We start from the raw sequence: 25,760 nt of genomic DNA on the forward strand, positions 1-25,760 counted from the left end.
GTTGGTGGGTTCGAATCCAGCCCAGGCCTGCCAAACAGCAATGACAACTACAACCAAAAAATAGTTGGGTGTTGTGGTGGGTGCCTGTAGTCCCAGCTACTTGGGAGGCTGAGGCAAGAGAATCGCTTAAGCCCAAGAGCTAGAGGTTGCTATGGCTGTAATGCCACGGTACTCTACCGAGGACGACAAAATAAGACTGTCTGAAAAGGGGGGGGGGGACCCAGATCTTTGCTAAAACAACCTAAAATAATGCATATTTATTATTATTTTTTGGAGAGAGACTCTTGCTTTGTTACCATACCTAAAGTGCTGTGGGACCATCATAGCTCATCCTAAGTTCAAGGAGTCCTCCTTGCTTGAGCTTCATGAGTAGCTGGACTATAAGCACAGGCCACCCCATGCCTGGCTATTTTTCTGTAGAGATGGAGTCTTACTCTAGCTCAGGTTGGTCTCAAACTTCAGCTCTTATTTATATATTTATTTATTTATAGACAGAGTCTCACTATGTCATCCTCAATAGAATGCTGTGGCACCATAGTTCATAGCAATTTCAAACTCTTAGGCTTAAGAGAATCTTGCCTCAGCCTCCCAAGCAGTTGGGACTACAGGTGGTCACCACAATGCCCAACTATTTTTTTGTTGCAGTTGTCATTCTTTGGCAGCCCCTGAACCCGCCTACCCTGGTGTATGTGGCCGGCACCCTAACCACCAAGCCATCAAACTTCAGCTTTTGACCTCATGGGATCCTCCCAGAGTGCTAAGATTACAGGCCTAAACCACCACACCTGGCCAATAATGCACATTTAATAAGTATACTTTATTATTTATATTAACATTGATGCTTTATACAACTGAATATATTTTGAGGTGTCTTTAAAAGGTTAAATAACCTAACCCACCATGTTAAATTTACTAAGTGTAGAGTGTAAGTGTCTTAACACAATAACTAATAAAATGCGGTGGGGAAAAAAAAAAGAAACTTACAAAGATTTCAAAAATGGGCTGGGTGTGGTGGTCCACTGCTGTAAGCCTAGCACTCTGGAAGGCCAAAGCAGGAGGATTCCTTGAGTTCAGGAGTTCAAGACCAGCCTGAGCAACAGCAAGATGCAGTCTCTACTAAAAATAGAAAAATTAGCCAAGCATTGTAACAGGCACCTGTAGTCCCAGGTGCTCAGGAAGCTGAGGCAGAGGTGTTTGAACCCAGCTGTTTGAGATTACTGTGAGACAGGCTTATGCCACAGCATTCTAGCCTGGGGCAACAGAGAGACTGTCTCCAAAAAAAGAAAGAAAATGATCAATTTCCTAAATACAGTTAGACACATTGTTTAGATATTGCCAAAGTCTTTACAGAACCATAGCATAAACTCAGATAACTAATGTTAAGATCACCCATAGCCCAATATTTTTATGATAAATTTTATTGCACATGACTAGGTTATCTAGAAAGCTATTACAGAAGATACAGTATTCCCTCTGGAAAATAAAAGCCTTACTGTCTTTAAGTGCTTAGCCATTTTCAAACAGAAGAAACAGTTTGCCCCAGTTTATCAATGTCTGACTGGAAAAAAAAAAAAAAAGGCCTTTGAATGTAAGGAGCCTACTTAAACCACCTAGGTCCACAAGTCATTCTAAACTTTGTAATTTGGGCAAACCAAATTTACAAGTTTGGGTTTATTTAACAGACTCTCCATGACATAAAATTTAGCTTACTTAGCACTTAAATTGTTCAGTGTTTTTAGTCCAGTTTGAACACAAAGTAAGTTTTATAATACTAGACATTAGATGACCAATGAACTTTTTCAAACAATTATTTTTGAGCTAAGGAGTTTGTATTCAGTACAATATAACAGCTTCTGAACAGGTTGCAGTTGGGGAGAAGTTACACATAGGTGCATTTGCATACTAACCAAACTTTTAATGTTCCAACAAGTGCAACAGATAACAAAGGTGCTAATTTCAGGGACAGGTTTCAAAAGATGAGAATGAAAATGTATCAGGCAATAATAAACTTAGCCCAAATAATTTAATCATAACCTCTAACATGCATGTACTTCCTTTAAGGATTTTTTTAGGGAACAAAGGTAGACAGAAATCGCCTATTTTAATTATCAATCTTATTTCATGTTCACAAACCCTTAAAAGGGAATCACTATTCAACAATTGTGGAATTATATATTTTTAGTTCTCAGAGCTAGAGTTCCCTTTGTTTTTCCTCCCAGGCAAAGGAAAGCTCGATTTGCTCTGAGGTTGGGAAAGTTTACTGGCCAATAACGTGAACGGTTCAATCAGAGTCTTCCGGTCTGTAACAGTTACCTCCCACAGTCTCACTTTCTCGCTTTTTGCCCATTGCTGTGCCACTTCAGCATCCACTTGTCTCTGCTCAGAAAGGTCAATTTTGTTTCCTAATACAACAATTGCTACCTGAAAGAAAACATTTAAAAAGATAATAGTACTTTGTCAATATCAGTTCTTCTAGGCAAAATGGAGAAATTAGGAAAACTTCCATTTAACAAACTCTTTGATTAAACTGATTTGTTAGATGTCACCAGAATGGTAGGACATCTCACTCTTACCTCAGTACATTTTTATTAAAAATACAGATGCTCTACAGTTGCTAACTGTAAAAAAATTTAGCAAGCGAAGTTACTATTCAGGTATGAATAGTAGACAGGAAGTTAAATCTAGGATAGATAATGGTGCAATGTGTATGTATTTCAGTTTGGCCATACTTGATGTTTAATAGATTTGCAATACAGAACCTCAAAAATAAAATTATTAGTGCTGTGAGAGTTCTGTACCCATAGGACCTAAGTTCCACAAGACTACAGAAAAGTGCCTACTAGTATCTATTGAATGTATGGGCCAAGAGGAACTTTTTACACTGAGGTGAATAGAACATAGCAGTCGAGGGGAGAAGAAATATTACTGTTTCTGTAAACTACAGGATGATGATGTGGCAATGGAGAAAGGGCAGCAAGAATTGTCAGGAGGCACCTTTGAGGAACAACAGCAATGAACTAATAAGACCCTGAAGCCATTACTGGGTTTGTTCTGGCCTTTAAGTTGAATTCCCTCTGCTCCAGGTAAGGCCACAGCTTGCTGGCAAGATGTAGGAGTAGGCCCCAGAACTCTGGCTTTCCTGGTAAATCTCAGTACTCCATTACAGCAGGGACCGTCCCCTTCAAGTTCTACTGCCATCTTCATCATCCAGATTTTCATCTTCATGTGTACCTCCTACTCTGACCTCCATCTCTCTCCTCCCAACTGCAGAAACTTAGTTTTTACCCCCTAGAAATCAGCAAAATTCCCCCCTCCATTCCTATGCCTCTGCTTTTGAGTGTTCCTTAACCCTCTTTCCCAGATGAAACCTGGTTCAGCCTTGCAGTCCTGCTTTCCCCATCACTACTCCCCTCCTACCACTACCACTGGGAAGGGGAGGAGGGCAATGTTAAGTTGTCTTCATTGTGCCTCAAATGTTGCCTCCAACAGTGTCCTTTCTTGAAACACCTATGCAAGGCTGGTGCTACCAATCTGCCGTTACCTACTAACTACCTCTTCCCCACCCTCTGGTCATAATTCCTAATGATTTCTCCAGCCATCAGAGGGGCCCAAACTTTTTTTTTTCCTGCTGAGTTGTCTTGGGCCACACATTAAATACTGGCTGGGTGTGATGGCTCATGCCTGTAATCCCAGCACTCTGGAAGACTGAGGAAGGTGGATCACTTGAGCTCAGGAGTTCAAGATCAGCCCAAGCAAGAGTGAGACTCCATCGCTACTAAAAATGGAAAAACCAGCTGGGTATTGTGGTGGGTGCCTATAGACCCAGCTACTTGGGAGGCTGAGGCAAGAGGATCTCTTGGGCCCGCCCAAGAGTTTGAGGTTGCTGTGAGCTATGATGACATCACAGTATTCTACCCAAGGCAATAGCAGAAGACACTGTCTCAAAAAAAATACAATAGGGGCGGTGCCTGTGGCTCAGGGGGTAGGCCCTATATACCGAGGGTGGTGGGTTCAAACCTGGCACCAGCCAAATTGCAACAAAAAAATAGCTGGACTTTGTGCCAGGTGCCTGTAGTCCCAGCTACTTGGGAGACTGAGGCAAGAGAATCAACCTGGGCCCCAGAGTTGGAGGTTGCTGTGAGCTGTGTGATGCCACAGCACTCTACCCAGGGCGATAAAGTGAGATAGTCTGTGCAATAAAAAATACACAGACAGGCTCAGTGCCTATGGCTCAAGTGGCTAAGGTGCCAGCCACGTACAGCTGAGCTGGCGGGTTTGAATCCAGCCTGGGCCCACCAAACCACAATGACGGCTGCAACCAAAAAATAGCTGGGCATTGTGGCAGGCATCTGTAGTCCCAGCTACTTGGGAAGCGGAGGCAGGAGACTCTCTGAGCCCAGAAATTGGAGGTTTCTGTGAGCTGTGATGCCATGGCACTCTGCCCAGGGTGACAGCTTGAGGGTCTGTCTCAAAAAAAAAAGATTCCCATTCTATGGCTGGGCATTGTGGTGGCGCCTATAGTCCCAGCTACTTGGGGGCTGAGGCAGGAGAATCGCTTGGGCCCAGGAGTTTGAAGTTGCTGTGAGCTGTGACACCACAGTACTCTATTAAGGGCGACATAGTAAGACTCTGCCTCAAAAGAAAAAAAATACACCGACACTAACAAAAGATGATTAGCAAGAAAGAAAAGTCTGTGCATGCTTTTTGTGATATTTGACACTGATCAGCATTCAGCCTGCAGACCGCAGGTTGGACACCCCAGATAAATTGATGATGGTTCCAGTGGTCTGGCCTCTCTTTTTTTAGACAGAGTCTCACTTTGTTGCCCCTGGTAGAGTGCCATAGTGTCACAGCTTAGAGCAACCTTAGACTCCTGGGCTCAAGCAATTCTCTTGCCTCAGCCTCCCAAGTAGCTGGGATTACAGGCGCCCGCCACAACCCCCAGCTTATTTTTAGAGGCGGGGGGTGGGGGGATTGTCACTAGCTTAGGTTGATCTCAAACTCAGGCAACCTGCCTGCCCCAGCCTCCTAGAGTGCTTGGATTACAGGCATGAGCCACTGCGCCAGGCCTCTGCTCTCATTTCTTGACTTCTCCAGTGATCTTATCTTTTTCTCAGCCTTTCTCTCCCATGGTTATATCCTAGACCTTGGCATGTATTGTAACTCCCATCTATGACTTCAATTCCAAGCATCCCACTCTCACTTCTACCTTCCTGGTCATACTTAACACTCCAAATTGCAACAATTCTAAATGCCACAAGGACATAGGACACATTGGCCCTACTGCCTTTATCACTATCCTTCCACCCCACTCATGTCCTCAGTTTCTCTGTATGCATCTTATTTTTCATTCCTGTGTCCTCATTATCCCACCATATTCACCTGGCAAAACACCTCCTTTGTTTACATTTAACTCTGAGCCAGACTGTGTGCCTACACACAGCCCTACTGGCTGGTCCCAATTCATACCACTGACCTCAAATGAGCTGGTGGTCTCCAGCAAATACATTTTCTCCATTTCATATTTTGGCTCTTTTCTACAAGCTCCAACATCTCTTCTTTCCCCAATAACCACACTATTTCACTAAGCAATTATGGCCGGGTGTGGTGGCTCATGCCTGTAATCTTATTAGCACTCTATAGGAGGCTGAGATGGATGGATCCCTTGAGCTCAGGACTTTGAGAACAGCCTGAGCAAAGCAAGATAGAAAAACTAGCCATGGCTCCTATAGTCCCAGCTACTCTGGAGGGTAAGACAGGAGGACCACTGAACCTAGGAATTTAAAGTTGCTGTGAGCCAGGCTCATGCCACAGCACTCTAGCCTGGACAACAGAGTGAGAATTTGTTTCCAAAAAAACCAAAAAACCCTCAAGCAATTAGAATAGAACTTTACATGCTTCTACTACATCCAACAACCTACCAAATTCCAAGCCATTTCCCTCTGCTATAGAACCCATCCTCTTTCACCTGGATAGGATACCACTCCAAGTTTCTAAATAAAACTTTTTACACCACATTCTTTTCCAGCTCCTCTGTTCTCCTTTTATAACAAAAATCAAAGGGCTGGAGTTGGAGGTTGCTATGAGCTATGACGCCATAGCACTCTACCCAGGGTGACAGCTTGAGACTCTGTCTCAAAAAAAAGTCACCTTATCAGGAATACCTTGTCAGATCACCCCATAGAAAATAATGCCCTCATCCTATGTACTCAATTTTGATATGAGGACAATTACTGACAATTAAGGTTATGGGGGGGGAAGCAGAAAGAGGGACGGAGGGAGGGGGGTGGGGCCTTGGTGTGTGTCACACTTTATGGGGGCAAGACATGATTGCAAGAGGGACTTTACCTAACAATTGCAATCAGTGTAACCTGGCTTATTGTACCCTCAATGAATCCCCAACAATAAAAAAAAAAAAAGAAAGAAAAAGAAAATAATGCCCTCATTCAATCCTGCTTTGCTTTTCTACATAGCCTCATTCTTCATAATGCGTATTTGTTCATTAGCTCTCCCCATTCATTTCCCAAAATAGGGAGAGGGACTCTTATTTTCTATCACATTCTTTGCACCTACAAAAATGCCTGTACACAGCATTTGCTGAGGCCAGGTACAGCACTCCTCGCACTCTGGGAGACTAGACTGAGGCTAGTGGATTGCTTGAGCTTAGGAGCTTTTTTTTTTTTTTTTGTAGAGACAGTCTCATTTTATGGCCCTTGGTAGAGTGCCCTGGCGTCACACTGCTCACAGCAACCTCCAACTCCTAGGCTTAGGCAATTCTCTTGCCTCAGCCTCCCGAGTAGCTGGGACTACAAGCGCCAGCCATAACACCTGACTATTTTTTTGTTGCAGTTCGGCAGGGGCCGGGCTTTAACCTGCCACCCTCGGTATATGGGGCCGGCGCCCTACCTATTGAGTCACAGGTGCCGCCCAAGCTGAGGAGTTTTTTTTGTTGTTGTTGTTGTTGTTTTTTTTTTGTAGAGACAGAGTCTCACTGTACCGCCCTCGGGTAGAGTGCCGTGGCGTCACACGGCTCACAGCAACCTCTAACTCTTGGGCTTACGCGATTCTCTTGCCTCAGCCTCCCAAGTAGCTGGGACTACAGGCGCCCACCACAACGCCCGGCTATTTTTTTGTTGCAGTTTGGCCGGGGCTGGGTTTGAACCCGCCACCCTTGGCATATGGGGCCGGCGCCCTACTCACTGAGCCACAGGCGCCGCCAAGCTGAGGAGTTTTGAGACCAGTCTGAGCAAGAGTGAGACCCCCATCTCTAAAAAATAGCTGGGTTTTGTGGTTGGTGCCTGTAGTCAGGAGGCTGAGGTAAGAGGATTGCTTGAACCCAGGAATTTGAGGTTGCTGTGAGCTATGACGCCATGGCACTCTACCCAGGGGGACAAAGTGGTACTGTCTCTTAAAAGCATTTGCTGAGTTAATATGTGTCTTAAATCCCTATAATATAACATGAAGAAGGTATTGTTATCCTTATTTTATAGATAAAGGAAACCGAGGCAAGAAAAGTCAAGTAGCCAAGCAAAGATTTAAGTATCAAGTATATGGGTGTTCAACTATTCTTTCAATTTTTGAGGGGCAGAGAGGGGAATCTAGAGCATACCCAAGAAAAAAATTGTATCATTTATCTGTTTAGGTGGGCAAGATGGGAAACAGAGAGGAGAGGAGCTGTCACTACTTTCCGTTTTATATCTTTTGAAGGAAACTTGTGAATTGTATATATTCACAAAGTATTCAAAATAAAAATAAAACTTTTTTTTTTTTTAGAGATAGAGACTCACTTTGGTCACCCTCGGTAGAGTGCCTTGGCATCATAGCTCACAGCAACCTCAAACTCCTGGACTTAAGCGGTTCTCTTGCCTCAGCCTTGGCTGTTTTTAGAGCACTCCACCTAAAATATCAATTTCTTTTAGTAGAGACAAGGTCTTGCTCTTGCTTAGGCTGGTCTCGAACTCCCAAGCTCAGGCAATCCACCCACCTTGGCCTCCCAGAGTTTTAGGATTACAGGTGTGAGCCACTGGCCGGCCAGGAATAAACTATTGATACATGCAACAATTTGGCTGAATCTCCAGAGAATTATGCTGAGGTTTTTTTTTTTTTCTTTTCTTTTTTGGAGACAGAGTCTCACTATATCGCCCTTAAATGCTGTGGCATCATAGCTCACAGCCACCTCAAACTCCTGGGCTTAAGCGATTCTCTTGCCTCAGCCTCCCAAGTAGCTGGGACTACAGGCGCCCGCCACAACACTTGGCTATTTTTTTGTTGTAGTTGTCACTGTTGTTTGGCAGGCCCAGGCTGGGTTCGAAACCACCAGCTCTGGTGTATATGGCTGGAGCCCTAGCCACTGAGCCAATTATGCTGAGTTTTAAAGCCAATTCCAAAAGATTACACATACATAATTCCATTTATGTAATAATACTCTTGAAATGGTATAATCATAAAAAATGGAGAATAGATCAGTGGTTAGCAAGGATTAAGGAGGGGGCTGGGATGGAAGGGAAGTGGGGTGGCTGTAAAGGGTAAGGAGAGATTGTTGTGGTAATGGAAATGTTCTGCATCTTGACTAAATCAATGTAAATATCCTGGTTATGATTTCAGAGTTTTAAAGATGGCAGCACTGAAGGAAACTGGGTAAAGGATCTCATTGTAGTATTCTTAAAACATTGTGAATCCACAATTTTCTCAAAGTAAAAAGTTTAAAAACAACTCTGTCTATACACACCCTCCCCCCTTACACACACATATGTATGTAGGTTAAAACATGTAGCCAGTGTAACTAGTATATTATATGGGTCCCTAGATGAAGTGATGAGGAGCCAGCCAAGTGAAGATCTGGAGAAAGATTCGAGATAAACGAGTTGCAGGCTGGGAAATAAGCAATTGAGAAGGACTTAACAGAAGAATAAAATTATGTAGTCACTGAGCTGACTCGGCACTCTTAGCTCAGTGGTTAGGTGGATGGCAGGTTCAAACCCAGTCCGGGCCTCCTAAAAACAATGACAACAACAAAAAACTAGCTGGGTGCTGTGGTGGTCACCTGTAGTCCAGCTACTTGGGAGGCTGAGGCAAGAGAATTGCTTAAGCCCAAGAGTTTGAGGTTGCTGTGAGCTGTGATACCATAGTGCTCTACCAAGAGTGACATAGTGAGACTTTGTTTCAAAAAAAAAAAAGAAAGAAAGAAAGTAGTCACTGAGAGAGGAGCAGAATGATAAAGACAAAGATATGCATAAGCCAGGTCATCTAAGTCTTTACAGACCACAGTAAGGCATGCTGGTCTTATTTTTAAGTGGTAAATGAGTTGAATCTAATAGTTATTAAGTTTCCTTCTCTCTTTCGTAAGGCTAAAGACAATAATCTTGCTTATTTAGCCAAGGAAAGAATAAAAAGCCCAAGGAAACAGTGATCCCAAACAACATGCAATGAACTATGTAATAATAATACTTAAGATGTGGAATCACTAAAATTCAAGTAAGCAATAGGCAGAAAAGTCAAATACAGTCCTATTATTTCCTAGGCTAAGAAAAAAAAATTTTGACATTTTTATAGGTACTCAGAATACAATTTAATGATTTTACAATATTTAAACTGCCCAAAAGTTCGTGCTGTAATTTAAATGGTATAATTTACATTTGGCATTTTTAATATACTCACTAACCTCTTTTTTGTCTTTGAATTTATCAATTTCTTTTTTCAGAAGCTCCACTCTTTGAAAGGATTCAAGGTTATTCACACTGTACACAAGAACAAAGCCATCAGCAAATGAGAAATAATGCTTAGGCAGCTCCACACCTTCCTGTAGGCCTCTGGTGTCATAAAGATGTAACTGTTCCTTTACTCCTCGATCTGTTTCCACTGAAGCCATATAGACATCTTCCATTGTTTCACAGTCTACCATTCCTGGGATTAAAAAGAAATTACTTTTTGGATAAGCCAATGTCAATTGTTCAGCATTTTCCTCTTGTCTTTTAGAAGCTGGCTTTCTAGGTTACCTATTTATCACATATAATAATCACATTTCTATTTATGAACTTACTGAAAATGAAAATCAGTTGTTATAGTAAATGAACAAAGTTCTTTTTATTTTTTTGAGTCAGTGTCACTATAGCCTCCACCTCCTGGGCTCAGTGAATTCTTAGGTCAGTGATTCTGTGACTCCTAGTCCACCATTCATTATATAAATACAAAAGAAACCACATATATCTTATACAAAGAAATACATATCCATGTCTGTTTCTTATCAGCTCAAGCAATCCACTGACCTTGGCTTCCCAAAGTGCTAAGATTACAGGTGTGAGCCACCTTGCCCAGCTTTTCTTACCTGTTATAACTTATAGCAAGCACTCTTAAATTTCAATAACATCAAGATATTTTTTTCTGTACTCTTATTTTCTCCTTTTTTTTTTTTTTTTTTTTTTGTAGAGACAGAGTCTCACTTTATTGCCCTCAGTAGAGTGCCATGGCGTCACACAGCTCACAGCAACCTTCAACTCCTGGGCTTAGGCGATTCTCTTGCCTCAACCTCCTGAGTAGCTGGGACTACAGGCACCCGCCACAACGCCCGGCTATTTTTTTTTTGTTGCAATTTGGCCAGGGCCGGGTTTGAACCTGCCACCCTCAGTATATGGGGCCAGCACCCTAACCACTGAGCCACAGGCGCTACCCTTATTTTCCCCTCTTAAACTCTTGACTTCTGTGACTCTTTTGGTTCTTTTGAATTACACCTCACTTTTGTGTATCATCAACCATCTTTAGTATATTATGACAACAAAAGACCCCCAATAGGCTCGGCATCTGTAGCTCAAGTGGCTAAGGCTCCAGCCACATACACTAGAGCTGGCAGGTTTGAATCCAGCTCGGACCTGCCAAACAATGACAACTACAACCAAAAAATAGCCGGGCATTGTGGCAGGCACCTGTAGTCCCAGCTACTTGGGAGGCTGAGGCAAGAGAGTAGCTTAAGCCCAGGAGTTGGAGGTTACTATGAGCTGTGATGCCATGGTACTCTATCCAGGGTGACAGCTTGAGCTCTGGCTCAAAAAAAAAAAAAAAAAAAAAAAAACCCTAATAGTTCACAGAGCCTAGAGCAAAACTAGAAAGAAAAAAAATCTTACCAATAGTATGATTCCCATAAAGGAGCTGCTCCAAAATTGCAGTTTTCCCAACAGATAATAATCCACAAACCACAACCTTGCAGCCCTTTCCCATCTTCTCTCACGATATCACTGTGGAGAAGATAGAAGTGTCATTAAAAGGAGATATAGAATAAGGTTCAGGCGTCCTCGAACTTTTTAAACAGGGCCAGTTCACTGTCCCTCAAACCATTGGAGGGCCCGACTATAGTTTAAAAAACAAACTATGAACAAATTCTTATGCACACTGCACATATCTTATTTTGAAGTACAAAAACAAAACGGGAACAAATACAATCACACGGCCTCATGTGGCCCACGGCCGCAGTTTGAGGACCCCTGGTATCCTTCCAAACCCCATTTGCCAGTCTCCCATTTTCTCACTTACAGCAATCACTGTTTATCAGTTTCTTATAAATCCTCACAGAGATAATCTACGTAAACACAACAAATGGATACAAATGAGTACATGTTTGTTTTCAAAAAATAAATCCATTTTATACAAAGAAAATTTCAACATTGATTAAATCTATGGCAATGCAATAGACTTAGATTAAATTAATCCTTTAAGAAGAATGGTTACTCAACAATATTTACCTGCAAAAATAAACATTTAAGTATAAATAAAGGAATGAAGATAATTTATTTTGTAGTCACTTCATCACCCTCAGTAGAGTGCTGTAGTGTCACACAGCTCACAACAACCTCCAATGCCTGGGCTTAGGCGATTCTCTTGCCTCAGCCTCCCGAGTACCTGGGACTACAGGCGCCTGCCACAACAACCAACCATTTTTTTGTTGCAGTTTGGCCAGGGCTAGGTTTGAACCTGCCACCCTCGGTATATGGGGCCGGGCCCTACCCACTGAGCCACAGGTGCCGCCCAATTTTTTTTTTTTTTTAAAGAAATGAAGGTCTTATGTTGCCTAGGCTGGACTTGAACTTCTGGGCTCAACTCCCACCTTAGTCTCCCAAGTAACTGGGACTACGGATATGCACCACTGTGCCCAGCAAGGTAAAATTTTTAGGTAGAGAATGGACGTGTTTTATTTTTTTTTTTTTGTAGAGACAGAGTCTCACTTTATGGCCCTCGGTAGAGTGCCGTGGCCTCACACAGCTCACAGCAACCTCCAACTCCTGGGCTTAAGCAATTCTCTTGCCTCAGCCTCCTGAGTAGCTGGGACTACAAGCGCCCACCACCACGCCCAGCTATTTTTTGGTTGCACTTTGGCTGGGGCGGGTTTGAACCCGTCACCCTCGGTATATGGGGCTGGCGCCTTACCGACTGAGCCACAGGCGCCGCCCTGTTTGTTTGTTTTTTTAAGACAGAGTCTCAAACTGTCTCCTTGGGTAGAGTTCTGTAGTGTCACAGCTCACAGCAATCTCAAACTCTTGGTCTTAAGCGATGCTCTTGCCTCTTACTTGTAGCTGGGACTACAGGTGCCTGCCACAACACCCAGCTACTTTTTGGTTATAGTTGTCACTGTTTGGCAGGCCGAGCTGGCCTGGGCTGGATTCAAACCTGCCAGCTCTGCTGTATGTGGCTGGCACCCTAGCCGCTTAAACTATAGGTGCTGAACATTTTTTTTTTTTGCAACAGAGTTTCACTTTGTCAACCTTAGTAGAGGGCTAGGGCATCATAGTTCACAGCAGCCTCAAACTCTTGGGTTCAAGTGATCCTCCTTGCTTCAGCCTCCCAAGTAGCTGAGACTATAGGCACCCACGACAACGCCAAGCTATTTTTTTGCAGTTTTTGGCCAGGGCTGGGTTTGAACCCGCCACCTCCAGCATATGGGGTGGGCACCCTACTCCTTTGAGCCACAGGCGCCGCCCTGTTGCCCAGCTATTTTTAGAGACAGGGTCTTACTCTTGCTCAGGCTGCTCTCAAACTCCTGAGCTCAGGTGATGCACTTGCTTGGCCTCCTGGAGTGCTAGGATTACAGGTGTGAGCCGCCCCACTCGGTGAAAGTGGACATTTTTTTTTTTTTTTGCAGTTTTGGCTGGGGCGGGGCTTGAACCCGCCACCCCTGGTATATGGAGCCGGTACCCTACTCCTTGAGCCACAGACGCCGATCAGGGACATGATTTTTTTAAAGAAACATTAATGCTATTAATGCTAATGTCAGTTTTTTCTCAGGAGAGTGAGACATTGGATTTTGGGGGCTAGGTGTGGTGGCTCATGCCTGTAATCCCAGCACTTGGGAGGCCGAGGCAGGTGGATTGCCTGGGCTTACAGGTTTGAGACCAGCCTGAGCCACAGGGAGACCTCGTCTCTAAAAATAGCTGGGCATTGTGGCGGGCACCTGTAGTCTCAGCTACTTCGGAGGCTGAGGCAAGAGGATCGCTTGAATCCAAGAGTTTGAGGTTGCTGTGAGCTATGACGCCATGGCATTCTACCAAGGTTGACAAAGTGAAACTCTCAAAATAAAAAAAAGAGAGAGAGAATGGATTTTGGTAGTCACACGGCCTTTCTCAGTTATACTTTTTGAGGAATAGAGCATTGATCATTTAGGATATGGCATCTCCTATGTCAGCTATTATGGCCTGTTTTAAAGGGTTTTCTACACATAACCTGAGTTTACGAGTAATGTCACTTCATTTATCATAGGATTCTACTCTCTCTGCATATTGTGATTTCCTTGTAAGTTATGATACCACTGACTCTTTCTTTTAAAAGGTTTATAATAATTAAAATTTAAAGGAAGTTGCTGTGTAGGCACGTGAGAAGAGTTTGAAAAAGAAATAAATCTGCCAGCAGATGGGTAAATTAATGGCACACAGCACAATTCTGTCAGAAAAGACTGTGGTTGGGATCTAAATTCTGATTTTTGTATTATTCCCTTTCCTCTGCAAATGTCTTTAGCCCTAGTAGAATTTCTAAGTATCAATCCCTGCCCATCAAGAAGGAATGACTAAAAAAAATAAAAAAATAAATAGCAATCCTTACTTCCCTCTCCCCTCCCCCTGTTCAGTTGAAAAAAATGGCCCTGGGACAGTTGAGGTGGCTCACATCTGTAATCTTAGCACTCTTTTGGAGGCCGAGGCAGATGGATTGCCTGAGCTCACAGGTTCAAAACAAGCCTGAGCAAGAGCGAGACCCTGTCTCTAAAAATAGTCAGATGTTGTGGCAGGAGCCTGTAGTCCCAGCTACTTGGGAGGCTGATGCAAGAGAATCACTTGTGACCAAGAGTTGAAGGTTACTGTGAGCTATGATGCCACCGTACTCTACTGAGGGTGACAAAGTGAAAAAAAAAAAAAAATGAGCCTTTATCACACATAATGCCAATCTTAAAAAAAACCTTAATGCCTAAAAAGCAGCACAGCACACACTGTACCCAAGTGAAGCACACAGCCATAAAGAAAAAGAAAAACAAACCCAATGATTAACAGCAACAGATCCACTATACAAGGGAACAAATATGAGTGCTGAGGACTACAGCAAACTGTAAAAATGCTGAGAACAAGAAAACTTTGAGAAATTTAGAAATCAAATGTTCTAAAGAGTCTTTGGAAGTAGTCGTATGTAATACATACCCTTTAAAAGTGGCACACTTGGGCCGGGTGCTGTAGCTCATGCCTGTTATCCTAGCATTCTGGGAGGCCAAGGTGGGTAGATTACCTGAACTCATGGGTTTGAGACCAGCCTGGGCCAGAGCGAGACCTGTCTCTAAAAATAGCTGGGTGTTGTGGAGGGCACTTGTAGTCCCAGCTACTTGGGAGGCTGAGTAAGAGAATCAGTTAGGCCCGGGAGTTTGAGGTTGCTGTGAGCTATGATGTCACTGTACTCTACCAAGGGTGACAAAGGGAGAGTCTCAAAAAAAAAAAAAGTGACACACTCGGCTGGGCACAGTGGCTTACACTGTAATCCCAGAACTTTGGGAGGCTAAAGGATTACAGGAGCCCAGGAGTTTGAGACCAGCCTTGACAACACAGTGAGAGCCCATCTCTACAAAAAATAAGAAAAATTAGCTAGGTGTGATGGCCCCACCTGTAGTCCTGGCCACTCAGAAGGCTGAACCAGGAGGATCACTTGAGCCCAGGAGTTCAGAAGCTTCGATGAGGTGTGATCACCACTGCACTCCACCCTGGGTGACAGAGAAAAAACCCTGTCTCTGAAAACATAAATAAAAACTGGTACACTACAATGGTACTTTGATCACTTAGTGATAGTACAATTAACAGATAAACTTTTTTAAAAATTTATATTTTGTTATTTATATAAAACTAATTTTATTTCTATGTGTGTATAAGTTAAGTTGGAGGAGCTCCTTTCAATACTGCCAGAGAAGTCTTCATCAAGGAAAAAGAGTAAAAGTAATTAAAAAAAAAAGAACAAGAGTAAAAGTAACTGAATAGACATAGCTCAAAATGCTAGCCAAAGATTTCTTTAGACAGGAAAAGCAGAGATAAAATAGACCCTGTTAAATATTTCAAACTATCAAAAGGAAAACAAAGATGAAAGAGTAAGTGTGATTAATAGAAGTAGCTGAAGTACTCCAGGTTCCTGGTTGTCTTCCAAATGGGAAATAATAATATTAAATAAAGTAGATTAGAGACCTGCTACCATCAATTAAAAAGTATGAATTCTCTAGTTTAAGCAATAGTGAGACCCCCATTTCTACAAAACAGAAAAATTAGCCGGCACAGTGGTGTGTCTGTAGTCCCAGCTATAGGCTGAGGCAGGAGGGTGGCTTGAGCCTAGGAGTTATGAGGCTACGGTGAGTTATGATGATGCCACTGCATTCTAGTGTGGACATCAGAGCAAGCCCCTATCTCAAAAAAAAAAGAGTCTTTTATCATCCTTGGTAGAGTGCCATGGCATCACATCTCACAGCAACCTATAACCCCTGGGCTTAGGCCATTCTCTTGTCTCAGCCTCCCAAGTAAATGGGACTACAGGCACCAGCCACACACCCAGCTATTTTTTGTTGCAGTTTGGCTGGGGCCAGGTTTGAACCCGCCACCCTCGGTATATGGGACTGGTGTCCTACCCACTGAGCCACAGGCACCGCACAAAAATATGAGGTCTTAAAAAATTAATGTAACATTTTAAATGAATAACATTACAACATACATACAAAACTACCTTTTTTCTACATATGATTTCTACAGCAGGGACTCACATATAAGGAAGTGGTTCTCATGCTTAGATATATTCAGATTTACAAATAAAAATTACTTAAAGTTTAGATATATAAGCATTATAATATTTCATAATCCCCTAACACAGTAAGTGTATATCAGTTCCCTCCAAATATAAAAATGTAGTCATCTATAGTACCCTAAATGGGCACTGAATTGTATGAACAGATCCTGGGAGTGACCAAGCCTCTTAATTAAATCTAAGTTTTAGTAATCCTACCACTCTGGGAGGCTGAGGTGAACTCAAGAGTTCAAAACTAGCCTGAGCTGGCTTGGTGCCTGTAGCACCAAGTGAGTAGGGCATCACCCACATACACCAAAGCTGCTGGGTTCGAGCCTGCTAAACAATGACAACTGCAACCAAAAAACAGCCAGGCGTTGTGGTGGGCACTTGTAGTCCCAGCTACTTGGGAGCCTGAGGCAAGAGAATCGCTTAAGACTAGAGTCTGAGGTTGCTGTGAGCTGTGATGCTACAGCACTCTACGCAGGGTGACAGCTTGAGGCTGTCTCAAAAAAAAAAAAAAAACATAATAATAATATAATCTCCTAACTAGTCTCTCTGCTTCCACCTTTTGTTTCCTTTTAGCTTCAAAGAAACAATCCAAGTTACTTCTTCCAAGTTCCTTAGTAGAGTGCGGTGGCGTGAGCTCTTGGGCTCAAGCGATTCTCCTGATTCAGCTGCCCAAGTTGCTGGGACTTGTACAGGTGCCTGCCACAACACCCAGCAATTTTTTTTTCCTCAAGCTGTGCCCTGGGTAGAGTGCCATGGCATCACAGCTCATAGCAACCTCAAATTCTTGGGCTTAAATGATCCTCTTGCCTCAGCCTCGTAAGTAGCTCGCCACAACGCCTGGCTATTTTTTGTTATATTTGTCATTGTTGTTTGGTGGGCCTGGGCTGGATGTGAACCAGCCAGCTCCAGTGTATGTGGCTAGCGCCCTAGCTGCTTGAACTACAGGTGCCGAGCCTACACCTGGCAATTTTTATTTATTATTTATTTTAAGAAAGATAATATTATTTATTTGTTTTTATTGTTGTTGCAGTTGGCCGGGGCCGGGTATGAACCCACTGCCTCCGGCATATGGGATCAGCATCCTACTCCTTGAGCCACAAGTGCCACCCACCTGGCAATTTTTAGAGATGAGGTCTCACTCTGGCTCAGGCTGGTCTGGAATGTGTGAGTTCAGGCAATCCACCTCTCTCAGCCTTCCAGAGTACTAGGTTTACAAGTGTGAACCACTGAGTATGGTCAAATTACTTCTTAAAACAGTTGGATGCTCAAAGGAGTAGGGCACCAGCCCATATGCCAGAAGTGGCGGGTTCAATGCAGCCCTGGCCAAAAACCACAAAAAAAAAAAAAAAAATGCAAAAAGAAAAGAAAAACAGTTGCCTGCCAATGGGGTAGGCAGGGACCCTTCTTTTCTCATGTTCTTGGACAAACCCTCCCATTGGTATGGGGCTGATGATTACTATAATATAAGGCACATGAACTCACCCTTCTGCTCAAAATCTTCCAACGGTTTCCAATGTCAGACACTTTGAAATCCAACACCCATGTAAGAACCTTCACCTCCCTAACATCATTCCCTACCTTACCTTATGGTGGATTCCAGCCACAGAGTTTCCCTACTGTTGTTTCTCTATTAATCTTGGTATGCACCAGGCTTGGCGCTTTTCCTATGCCTGAATGGACTTCCCACCCCCATCCACAGGCTCTTATCCTTGAAGTCTTTTCTTAAATATTAACCTTTTCAAGAAGGCTTACCCTGAACAATCTATACAATTTTGCACTAACATTCCCTTTCTTCTCCTTACCCTTTATGTTTTTCCTCAGCATTTATCACCAAACGTGATACATACCTTACCTATGTTTATTGCCCCTTTTCAAGAAAACTAGAATTTCTTAGTTCTTTGCTGCTGCATCCCCAGCAGCCAGAACAGTGCCTGGCACATAATAGGAACTTGATAAATAGCTGTTGAATGAATCAATGAACCAGTTGAGGACTTTCACAAGGATAATGCTGTGATTTTTCTTTTTTAAGGTAAATATGAAGTAGAGGGAAAAAGACCAAAACTGCTAATAATTTACAAGGTAAATATGATTGTCTTAACCATGGCCACATTTAAACGTAGATTTGGAAGGGAATTAAAACTATGATGGTTTTAAAAATAAAAATATTGGCTCGGCGCCTGTAGCTCAGCGCCTAGGGTGCCAGCCACGTACAACAGAACTGGCAGGTTGGAACCCAGCCCTGGCCTGCCAAACAACAATGACAACTACAACAAAAAAATAGCCGGGCGTTGTGGCGGGCGCCTGTAGTCCCAGCTACTCGGGAGGCTGAGGCAAGAGGATCCCTTAAGCCCAAGAGCTTAAGGTTGCTGTGAGCTGTGACGCTACGGCACTCTACCGAGGGCGACATGGTGACACTCTGTCTCAAAATGAATGAATGAATGAATGAAAATGAAAATATTCTGGAGACACACACACACACACAAAAAAAAATCCAGCAAACTATTTCTCAATAAAGATCGCAACGTAAAATGCCAGCATTTTCTCGGCATTTCTTCCCAAAACATTTGTACCTGACAAACAGGCTTGGCAAATAAATATTTTCCTTTTCTAAAAATATTACGGTTCTTAACGTTCGCAAATCTGGGACCAAATTTGTACGCAGGACAAGAGCGCAAATGAAAGCGCGGAGCCGCCCGCTTTAGGGCAAAATTCCTCGGAGGGGGCGCCAGGGACGCTGTGCGCTGCCTCCCACCCGCGAAGCTCTGGCTCCGCGCAGGCCTTCCGTGGGGTCCGGGGGCCGGCGTCGCGGGGTCCGTCAGCGCCGTGCCGGGCCCAGATTTCGGGAAGACGGAAGGGGAAAGCGCTGCTTGGTGGGATCCGCAACGAACTCAAGTGAAGAGCCGACGTCGCGTGACACAAACCTGTACCCTCCTCAGACCCCGGTGACAGCGGCGCGCAGGCTGCACGGCTCCACCGCTGTTCGCGGCCGCCGACTTTGGAGCCTGGCTCCCAACTAGCCGGCTCGCGTGGTAGGACAAGTGTGGACGCTCGCTAGCCTGCCGGGGGCTCAGCACCAACTCTCCCACCCGCCCGCAGAGATGCCGCGGCGGCTCAGGCTAGAATGCAGCGGCGCGAGGGGCGGGACAATAGGAGAGGCTGCGCCCAACCGGGCTGGACACCGCCCACCGTGCTCACCGGAACTACATGTCCCGTGAGGCTCTGGGGCAGCTGCAGCTTTCCACCGGAAGGAGGCTCGCTGAGGTGGGGGAGGAGCCCAAAAGGGATTGTGGGAGAAAGGTCCGTTCCTTTCCGTCTGGCGGCAGCCATCAGGTAGGCTGTGTCGGGGATCTTTCCTCTCCATCCGTCTCTGATCACCCTCCGCCTTAGCCATCCAGACCCAGTGACCCTGTGTCCTCGAAGCTACTCCTGCCTCCTGTGCGGATAGAGTTCAGTCCGGATGCGGGGTAGCGATGGCGTGGAGAGGCGGCCCCAGGGCGGGTTGGGGGAAGAAGTGATGGCGGCGCGAATTCGATCTGGGCCTGGAACCTGAAGGAGACGTAGGGCTGATGGGTGGGAGGTTAGGCCTAGGGTAACCTAAAGCGAGACCGGCTGGTGGTGTGGTGTGGGAAGGGGTAGGGGTTAAGGGTTTTTCCCCCCCACCCCTTGAGAATTAACCCTCGGCGGCAGCACCTTCCCTTGTAGGATTGGCGACATCCGCTTGGCAGGCCGGGCCCTTGTGGACGCCGTCTGCCGCAGCCACCCGCCCTCTGGGTGTTCAAGTCTCATCCGCTCATTCGTGCAATAAAAATGTGCTGAGCGCTTCCCTGCGGTGGGGTTGCGGAGGTGACTGAACACCGCTGTTGGTGGGCACTGGGGGGTTGGGCCATCTTTTCTCTGCAATGGGTGCAGAGCCATTTTCATTCCCAGCGGTTTCCTTGAGATTGATGGGGGACTATGATGTACGGGGTCGGTCCATTATCCTTTCTCATTATCCTTTAATAACAGCCAGTTTTCTATCAAAGGTGAGCCAAGATGGGTGCATACAAGTACATCCAGGAGCTGTGGAGGAAGAAGCAGTCTGATGTGATGCGCTTTCTTCTGAGGGTCCGCTGCTGGCAGTACCGCCAGCTCTCTGCGCTCCACAGGGCTCCCCGCCCCACCCGGCCGGATAAAGCGCGCAGACTGGGATACAAGGCTAAGCAAGGTACACACGTCTCCTGGCGTGGATGCTTGGATACGGTTATATTCAAGAATAGCTAAAAGCTGTCTTTCTTTACATGGGGCTTTAGCAGAATAGTGTTAGCAACATACTGTTTAACATGACAATTGTGACCCTCTCTATCGCTCTAACACATATACCCCTGTTTTCCTCTTAACACCAGACAACACTCACACCACACCCCCTCCCACTTTACTGCACTGTCCTCTTGCCACCTTAGGTTTGGCTGATACACCCCCTTAACACTTTACTGCTCTGCCCCTTTACCCCCTCTCTTTGTCATACACAACACTGTTCCCCCAAGATAACTACTTTTTTTGGTTTGTATAGGTTATGTCATATACAGGATTCGTGTGCGCCGTGGTGGCCGCAAGCGCCCAGTTCCTAAGGGTGCAACCTATGGCAAGCCTGTGCATCATGGTGTTAACCAGCTAAAGTTTGCTCGAAGCCTGCAGTCTGTTGCTGAGGTAAATGGTTTTGAGTAGAAGTTGTGTTGTTTACTTCTCAGGGGTAGTGGAAGGGAGGGATTTTAGTACCTAGGTGAACCTTATGTGTATAAATTAGGGTAAATGGATTTTTGCTTTACTAATCTTAGAGGAGTTGCTGTCAAAGACTTTGTGGTGGTCTTTGTTAATAATCTGCGTGTGTATGTATTTTGATACACTGTATGTTACAGTTAGTATAAACTTGTGGAACTTAAACTTTTGAAGAAGAGTAAACTGTCGCAGCACATTGCCCTGAATTTGTAGAAGCTGCCTTTATGTGTGCTGCTAAGTTTCTGCAGTCAGTTACAGAATATCTTGAGTTAGTAAATAGAGCTGTGTTCTGATGTGGCAATTGGCAGACTATGGCTGGTCTCTCCATGAGCTAAAAAAAATTCTTTTTTTAAAAGAGGCAAAGGAAAACATTGTGAAAAGTCTTGTAGAGCCCAAAATGTGTAATATTTTTTAAGACTTTTATGGAAAAGTTTGCAGATTTCTCAGTTGAGATAGAAAGGACAGGTCCCCAAGTCCTAAATTTTGTTTGTCAGATATTAACATATTTGTGTCTTAGGGAGGGAGTAATACAAAGGAATAATGTATTTCCATCCAGGTACGTTTATGTGTTATTTTAGCAAATCTAGGTCATCTCATTTAATGATGCCAATTTCTAGTGGGAGCTGCATAGTAACTACTTGAATAGCTAAGTAAGCAGCCTCAGTCTCTTGTCTAGTGGTGAACTAGAATTACAGTTAGAATTTTAATTTGTTGCTATAGACAAGGTGGGAGCTGACCTTAAACCTTTTTTCTCACTCTAGGAGCGAGCTGGACGCCACTGTGGGGCTCTAAGAGTCCTGAATTCTTACTGGGTTGGTGAAGATTCAACGTACAAATTTTTTGAGGTTATCCTCATTGATCCATTCCATAAAGCTATCAGAAGAAATCCTGACACCCAGTGGATCACCAAACCAGTCCACAAGCACAGGGAGATGCGTGGGCTGACATCTGCTGGCCGGAAGAGCCGTGGCCTTGGAAAGGGCCATAAGTTCCACCACACTATTGGTGGTTCCCGCCGTGCAGCTTGGAGAAGACGCAATACTCTCCAGCTCCACCGTTACCGCTAATATAAGTAATGTTTGTAAAATTCATAACCTAATAAACAATTTAGGACAGTCATGTCTGCTTAAAGGTGTTATTTGTCTGTTAAACTAGTCTGCAGATTGTCTCATGAATGCTTTGTCAAATTAAGTGCAATAATGTTTGAAGACAGTACGTAATGGTGTATCTTGTTTCTAATAAGATAAACTTTTTTGTCATTGCTTTATCTTATTAGGGAGTTAAATGTCAGTGTTTAAAACATGATGTATGGTATAATAGGTGTAAAATAAATTTCTTGAAAAGAGGAGTGCTGAAACTACCCTGTAGATTTGTTTGGTGCATGTGGTGAAACCTACAGCTTGACTGGGGTGATGGCAATGCTCTGCTGGTTTACTTTCAGGTGGCTGGAGTTTGGCAAACAAATATTTTAAATTGGGTTTTGTTTGGAGATTTGCGTGACCGTTTCTCCAAAAGTTCCCAAAATGCCACCATTTTGCAGAACTGAATAAACTTACTTCAAGAGGCTTTTAACAAATGAGACCTATCTGGACAAAAACAAAATTGCCTCACTCTCCACTGTACCATTTAAGTTAACATAGGAAATGAAAACTGTTCCTGATTCAATCTTATAGCTCCCTGAAATCTAGAGTCCTGAATTATATACATAGTAGTAGTGGTATAGTAGTGGTATTTACACTGTATTTTGAAACTGATAGAATTGAATGTTAAGCAAATAAGAATTACTAACCTTAAGTTTGTAAGCTAGTAAAATCAGTGCTATGGTGGGAAGCTACTAAGCTAGTGGCCATTAAAAAAATACTTTTCAAGTGTGAGGTTAGAAAATTGAAGTTTTTTTTTTTTAATTGAAGTTATTTTTTAAGCAAGATTTTTAAAAGCCTGTAACATTAATTTGTGACCATTATGAATCCCCCACAGCCATATTAGAGGTAAAGGTATAGATGGCTGCTTAAAAGTACCTTTTCTCTGGGCAATGAGTGTAATAAATCATCTTGAATCAACCCATTCTTTACGGTTCCAGGGAAAAGTCATAGTTGGTATCCATATAAGTTAATGGTCTTTGATCTAACCTTACACATCTACAGTTATTTTTCTCCTCCCTGCTCAAATCACACTAAGTATCCATAGCATTTTGCAAAATTAGGCCATTGTATGCTCACCTTCATTTTAAACATCCTACCACATTTGTTGTATTAATGTTTCACGTCTTCTAGGATAATGTTCCCCAGGGTATGTTTGAGTGTTAAGGAAATAAAAGTGGAATTTCTCCATTTCATCCATATTATCAGTTTGCTGATTTAGTAGTTTGATTTCAAAATTGGTTTTTCTGAGCCAATTTTTCACCTATGTTCTTTAGGGGTTTCCAAAGGCTCAGTTAATTGGTTTCCAGAAAATATTCATAGTAAGCTCATACAACTTTTTTTTTTTAAATTTTTTATTAAATCGTAACTTTGTACATTGATGCATTTATGGGGTTCAGGGTACTGCTTCGATATATAACTTCTTGAGACCTAAGACCTAAATAGCTTTCTACTCAAAAAATGGCATACTATACATTCCATACATTTTGATTTTGTGTAGAAGTTGTTCAACTAAAGGAATAAATGTTTATTAAACTAAAACAAATGGGTTTTCTGTTATCTTTCTTCAGCTTCCAGTGCTAATGATACACTTTAAACCAAATACCTTAACATGCAAAAAGGTATCAAAATGTGTTGGTAGGAATAGTTAACGTAATTTGAGGGAAAATAGATTAGTAGTCTTTAAAAGAGTTCTGTTTGGTTATTATGTAAGTTAGAAAAACATTTTCACCAGTCATAGTGGCTCATGTGTGGAATCCCAGCACTTTAGGAGGCTGAGGCTGAAAGATTTCTTGAGCCTGAGGAATTCAAGACTGGTCTGAAGTTTCCGTTTTGCTTTTTTATAGTTTTGGCCAGGGCCAGGATTGAACCCACCACCCCTGGTATATGGGCCCGGTACCCTACTCCTTGAGCCACATATGCCACCCCTGGCCTGAAGTTTTTTATCTGAAACTTCCAGATGCTAATGAGGGAAGGCTCAGGCCAAAGGTCAGGATGATACGTTTATAAGAAGGGCTTGTTCCTGTTCTTGCTACCCTGCGATTTTATCTCTACATGCAGCTGTGATGGTAGTGAGGGACGGAGCGCGGTGTCTTCTTAATGATCATGGAATTCCTGTGCTGGAAATCGAAGTCCTTATAATACATCCATGATCCCCTCTCTTAACCATGTGACCTCATGTCTCACTGCTATCCCCACTCATCCCAACCTCCTTGCTGTTCCTCAAACACACTAGTCTCTCTACCTAATACTTTAATTCAGTATTCTCCAACCACACACAGGCAGGAGGATCACTTGAGCCCAGGAGTTTGAGGTTGCTGTGAGTTACTCTAATGCCACAGCACAGTAGCCTGAAGCAACAGGGACTCTTTCTCAAGAAAAAAGAAAAGAAAAAAGAGTCTTTTATGTTTGCTTTACAGTGACTTTTCTTCTTTTAAAAAGACAGAGTCTCACTTTTCACCCTCCATGGTGCTGTGACATCACAGCTCACAGCAACCTTCAACTCTTGGGCTTAAGCAATTCTCTTGCCTCAGCCTCCTGAGTAGCTGTGACTACAGGCGCCTGGCACAACATCTGGCTATTTTTTTGTTGCAGTTGTCGTTGTTTAGCATGCTGGGGCTGGGTTTGAACCTGCTTGCCTCTGTGTATGTGGCCAGCACCCTACTGACTAAGGTATGTGGTGCCAAGCCTACAGTAACCTGTGGTGTTTGCTTTCCAGTGATATTCTATTATTATCCTTTATTTTATTTATTTATTTATTTATTTATTTATTTTGAGACAGAGTCTCACTTGTCAACCTCCATAAAGTGCTATGATGTCATAGCTCACAGCAACCTCAAACTCTAGGGTTCAAGCAATTCTCTTGTCTCAGCCTCCCGAGTAACTGGGACTACAGGCATGGATCATAATGCCTGGCTACTTTTAGAGATGAGGTTTCTCTGGTTCAGGCTGGTCTCTATCCTGTGAGCTCAGGCAATTCACCCACCTCAGCCTCCCAAGTGCTAGGATTACAAGTGTGAGCCACTGTGTCTGGCCTTGTCCTTTTTTTCTATAAAGGAATACCTCCTCACTTATATGCCATGCCGTATTAATGAATTGGAAGGTAGTGGCCCAATCTTTAAAAAAATAAAAATAGGCTCAGCACCTGTAGTGTTCAGTGGTTAGGGTACTGGCCACATACACCGGGGCTGGCAGGTTTGAACCGGCCCAGGCCTGCTAAACAACAATGATAACTGCAACAAAAAAATAGCGGGGTGTTGTGGCGGGCACCTGTAGTCCCAGTTACTTGGGAGGCTGAGGCTAGAGAATCGCTTAAGCCCAAGAGTTAGAGGTTGCTGTGAGCTGTGACACTGCAGCCTCTACCGAGGGTGACATAGTGAGACTCTGTCTCAAAAATGAGAAAGAAAGGAAGGAAGGAAGGAACAGAGGGAGGGAAGGAGAGAGAGAGAGAGAAAGAAGGAAAGAAGTACAAAAATGGGGTTGGGTTTAGTAGCTCACACGTGTAATCCTACAACTCTGGGAGGCCAAGGTGGGTAGATCCCCTGAGCTCAGGAGTTCCAAAACAGTCTGAGCAAGAGT

At 43.6% G+C, this 25,760-nt stretch overlaps 2 protein-coding genes across 6 annotated transcripts; one reads left to right on the forward strand and one right to left on the reverse strand.

Moving 5' to 3' along the window:
* Positions 1-272: 272 nt before the first annotated feature.
* Positions 273-19,454, reverse strand: NKIRAS1 (NFKB inhibitor interacting Ras like 1). Of its 2 annotated transcripts, none has more exons than XM_053599150.1 (4): positions 15,121-15,241; positions 11,118-11,228; positions 9,662-9,903; positions 273-2,421 (listed from the first exon to the last, which is right to left on the reverse strand). In XM_053599150.1, the coding sequence occupies exons 2-4, from the start codon at positions 11,209-11,211 to the stop codon at positions 2,179-2,181; spliced, it is 579 nt and encodes a 192-aa protein (XP_053455125.1). In that variant the 5' UTR covers positions 11,212-11,228; positions 15,121-15,241; the 3' UTR covers positions 273-2,178. The 2 variants fall into 2 exon arrangements, with proteins under 2 accessions (XP_053455125.1, XP_053455124.1); XM_053599149.1 differs by lacking the exon at positions 15,121-15,241 and adding an exon at positions 19,209-19,454 and having other exon boundaries at positions 274-2,421.
* Positions 19,455-19,490: 36 nt separating this feature from the next.
* RPL15 (ribosomal protein L15) lies at positions 19,491-22,161 on the forward strand. Of its 4 annotated transcripts, none has more exons than XM_053599144.1 (4): positions 19,491-19,617; positions 20,310-20,491; positions 20,837-20,973; positions 21,804-22,161. In XM_053599144.1, the coding sequence occupies exons 2-4, from the start codon at positions 20,320-20,322 to the stop codon at positions 22,107-22,109; spliced, it is 615 nt and encodes a 204-aa protein (XP_053455119.1). In that variant the 5' UTR covers positions 19,491-19,617; positions 20,310-20,319; the 3' UTR covers positions 22,110-22,161. The 4 variants fall into 4 exon arrangements, with proteins under 4 accessions (XP_053455119.1, XP_053455122.1, XP_053455121.1 ...); XM_053599147.1 differs by lacking the exon at positions 19,491-19,617 and adding an exon at positions 19,715-19,733; XM_053599146.1 differs by lacking the exon at positions 19,491-19,617 and adding an exon at positions 19,733-19,751.
* Positions 22,162-25,760: the final 3,599 nt, after the last annotated feature.

This window comes from Nycticebus coucang, chromosome 8 (genome assembly GCF_027406575.1).
Source record: "Nycticebus coucang isolate mNycCou1 chromosome 8, mNycCou1.pri, whole genome shotgun sequence".
Lineage (NCBI taxonomy): Eukaryota > Metazoa > Chordata > Mammalia > Primates > Lorisidae > Nycticebus > Nycticebus coucang.

What these genes read in the sequence shown, in the direction of transcription:
- RPL15 (XM_053599144.1), top strand. Translation starts at nt 20,320, where the DNA reads ATGGGTGCATACAAGTACATCCAGGAGCTGTGGAGGAAGAAGCAGTCT. An exon ending in GGGATACAAGGCTAAGCAAG is followed by an intron (nt 20,492 to 20,836) that starts GTACACACGTCT and finishes TGGTTTGTATAG; the next exon opens with GTTATGTCATATACAGGATT. An exon ending in GCCTGCAGTCTGTTGCTGAG is followed by an intron (nt 20,974 to 21,803) that starts GTAAATGGTTTT and finishes TTCTCACTCTAG; the next exon opens with GAGCGAGCTGGACGCCACTG.
- NKIRAS1 (XM_053599150.1), bottom strand. Translation starts at nt 11,211, where the DNA reads ATGGGAAAGGGCTGCAAGGTTGTGGTTTGTGGATTATTATCTGTTGGG. An exon ending in TTATGGGAATCATACTATTG is followed by an intron (nt 9,904 to 11,117) that starts GTAAGATTTTTT and finishes TTTTAATCCCAG; the next exon opens with GAATGGTAGACTGTGAAACA. An exon ending in AATTCAAAGACAAAAAAGAG is followed by an intron (nt 2,422 to 9,661) that starts GTTAGTGAGTAT and finishes GTTTTCTTTCAG; the next exon opens with GTAGCAATTGTTGTATTAGG.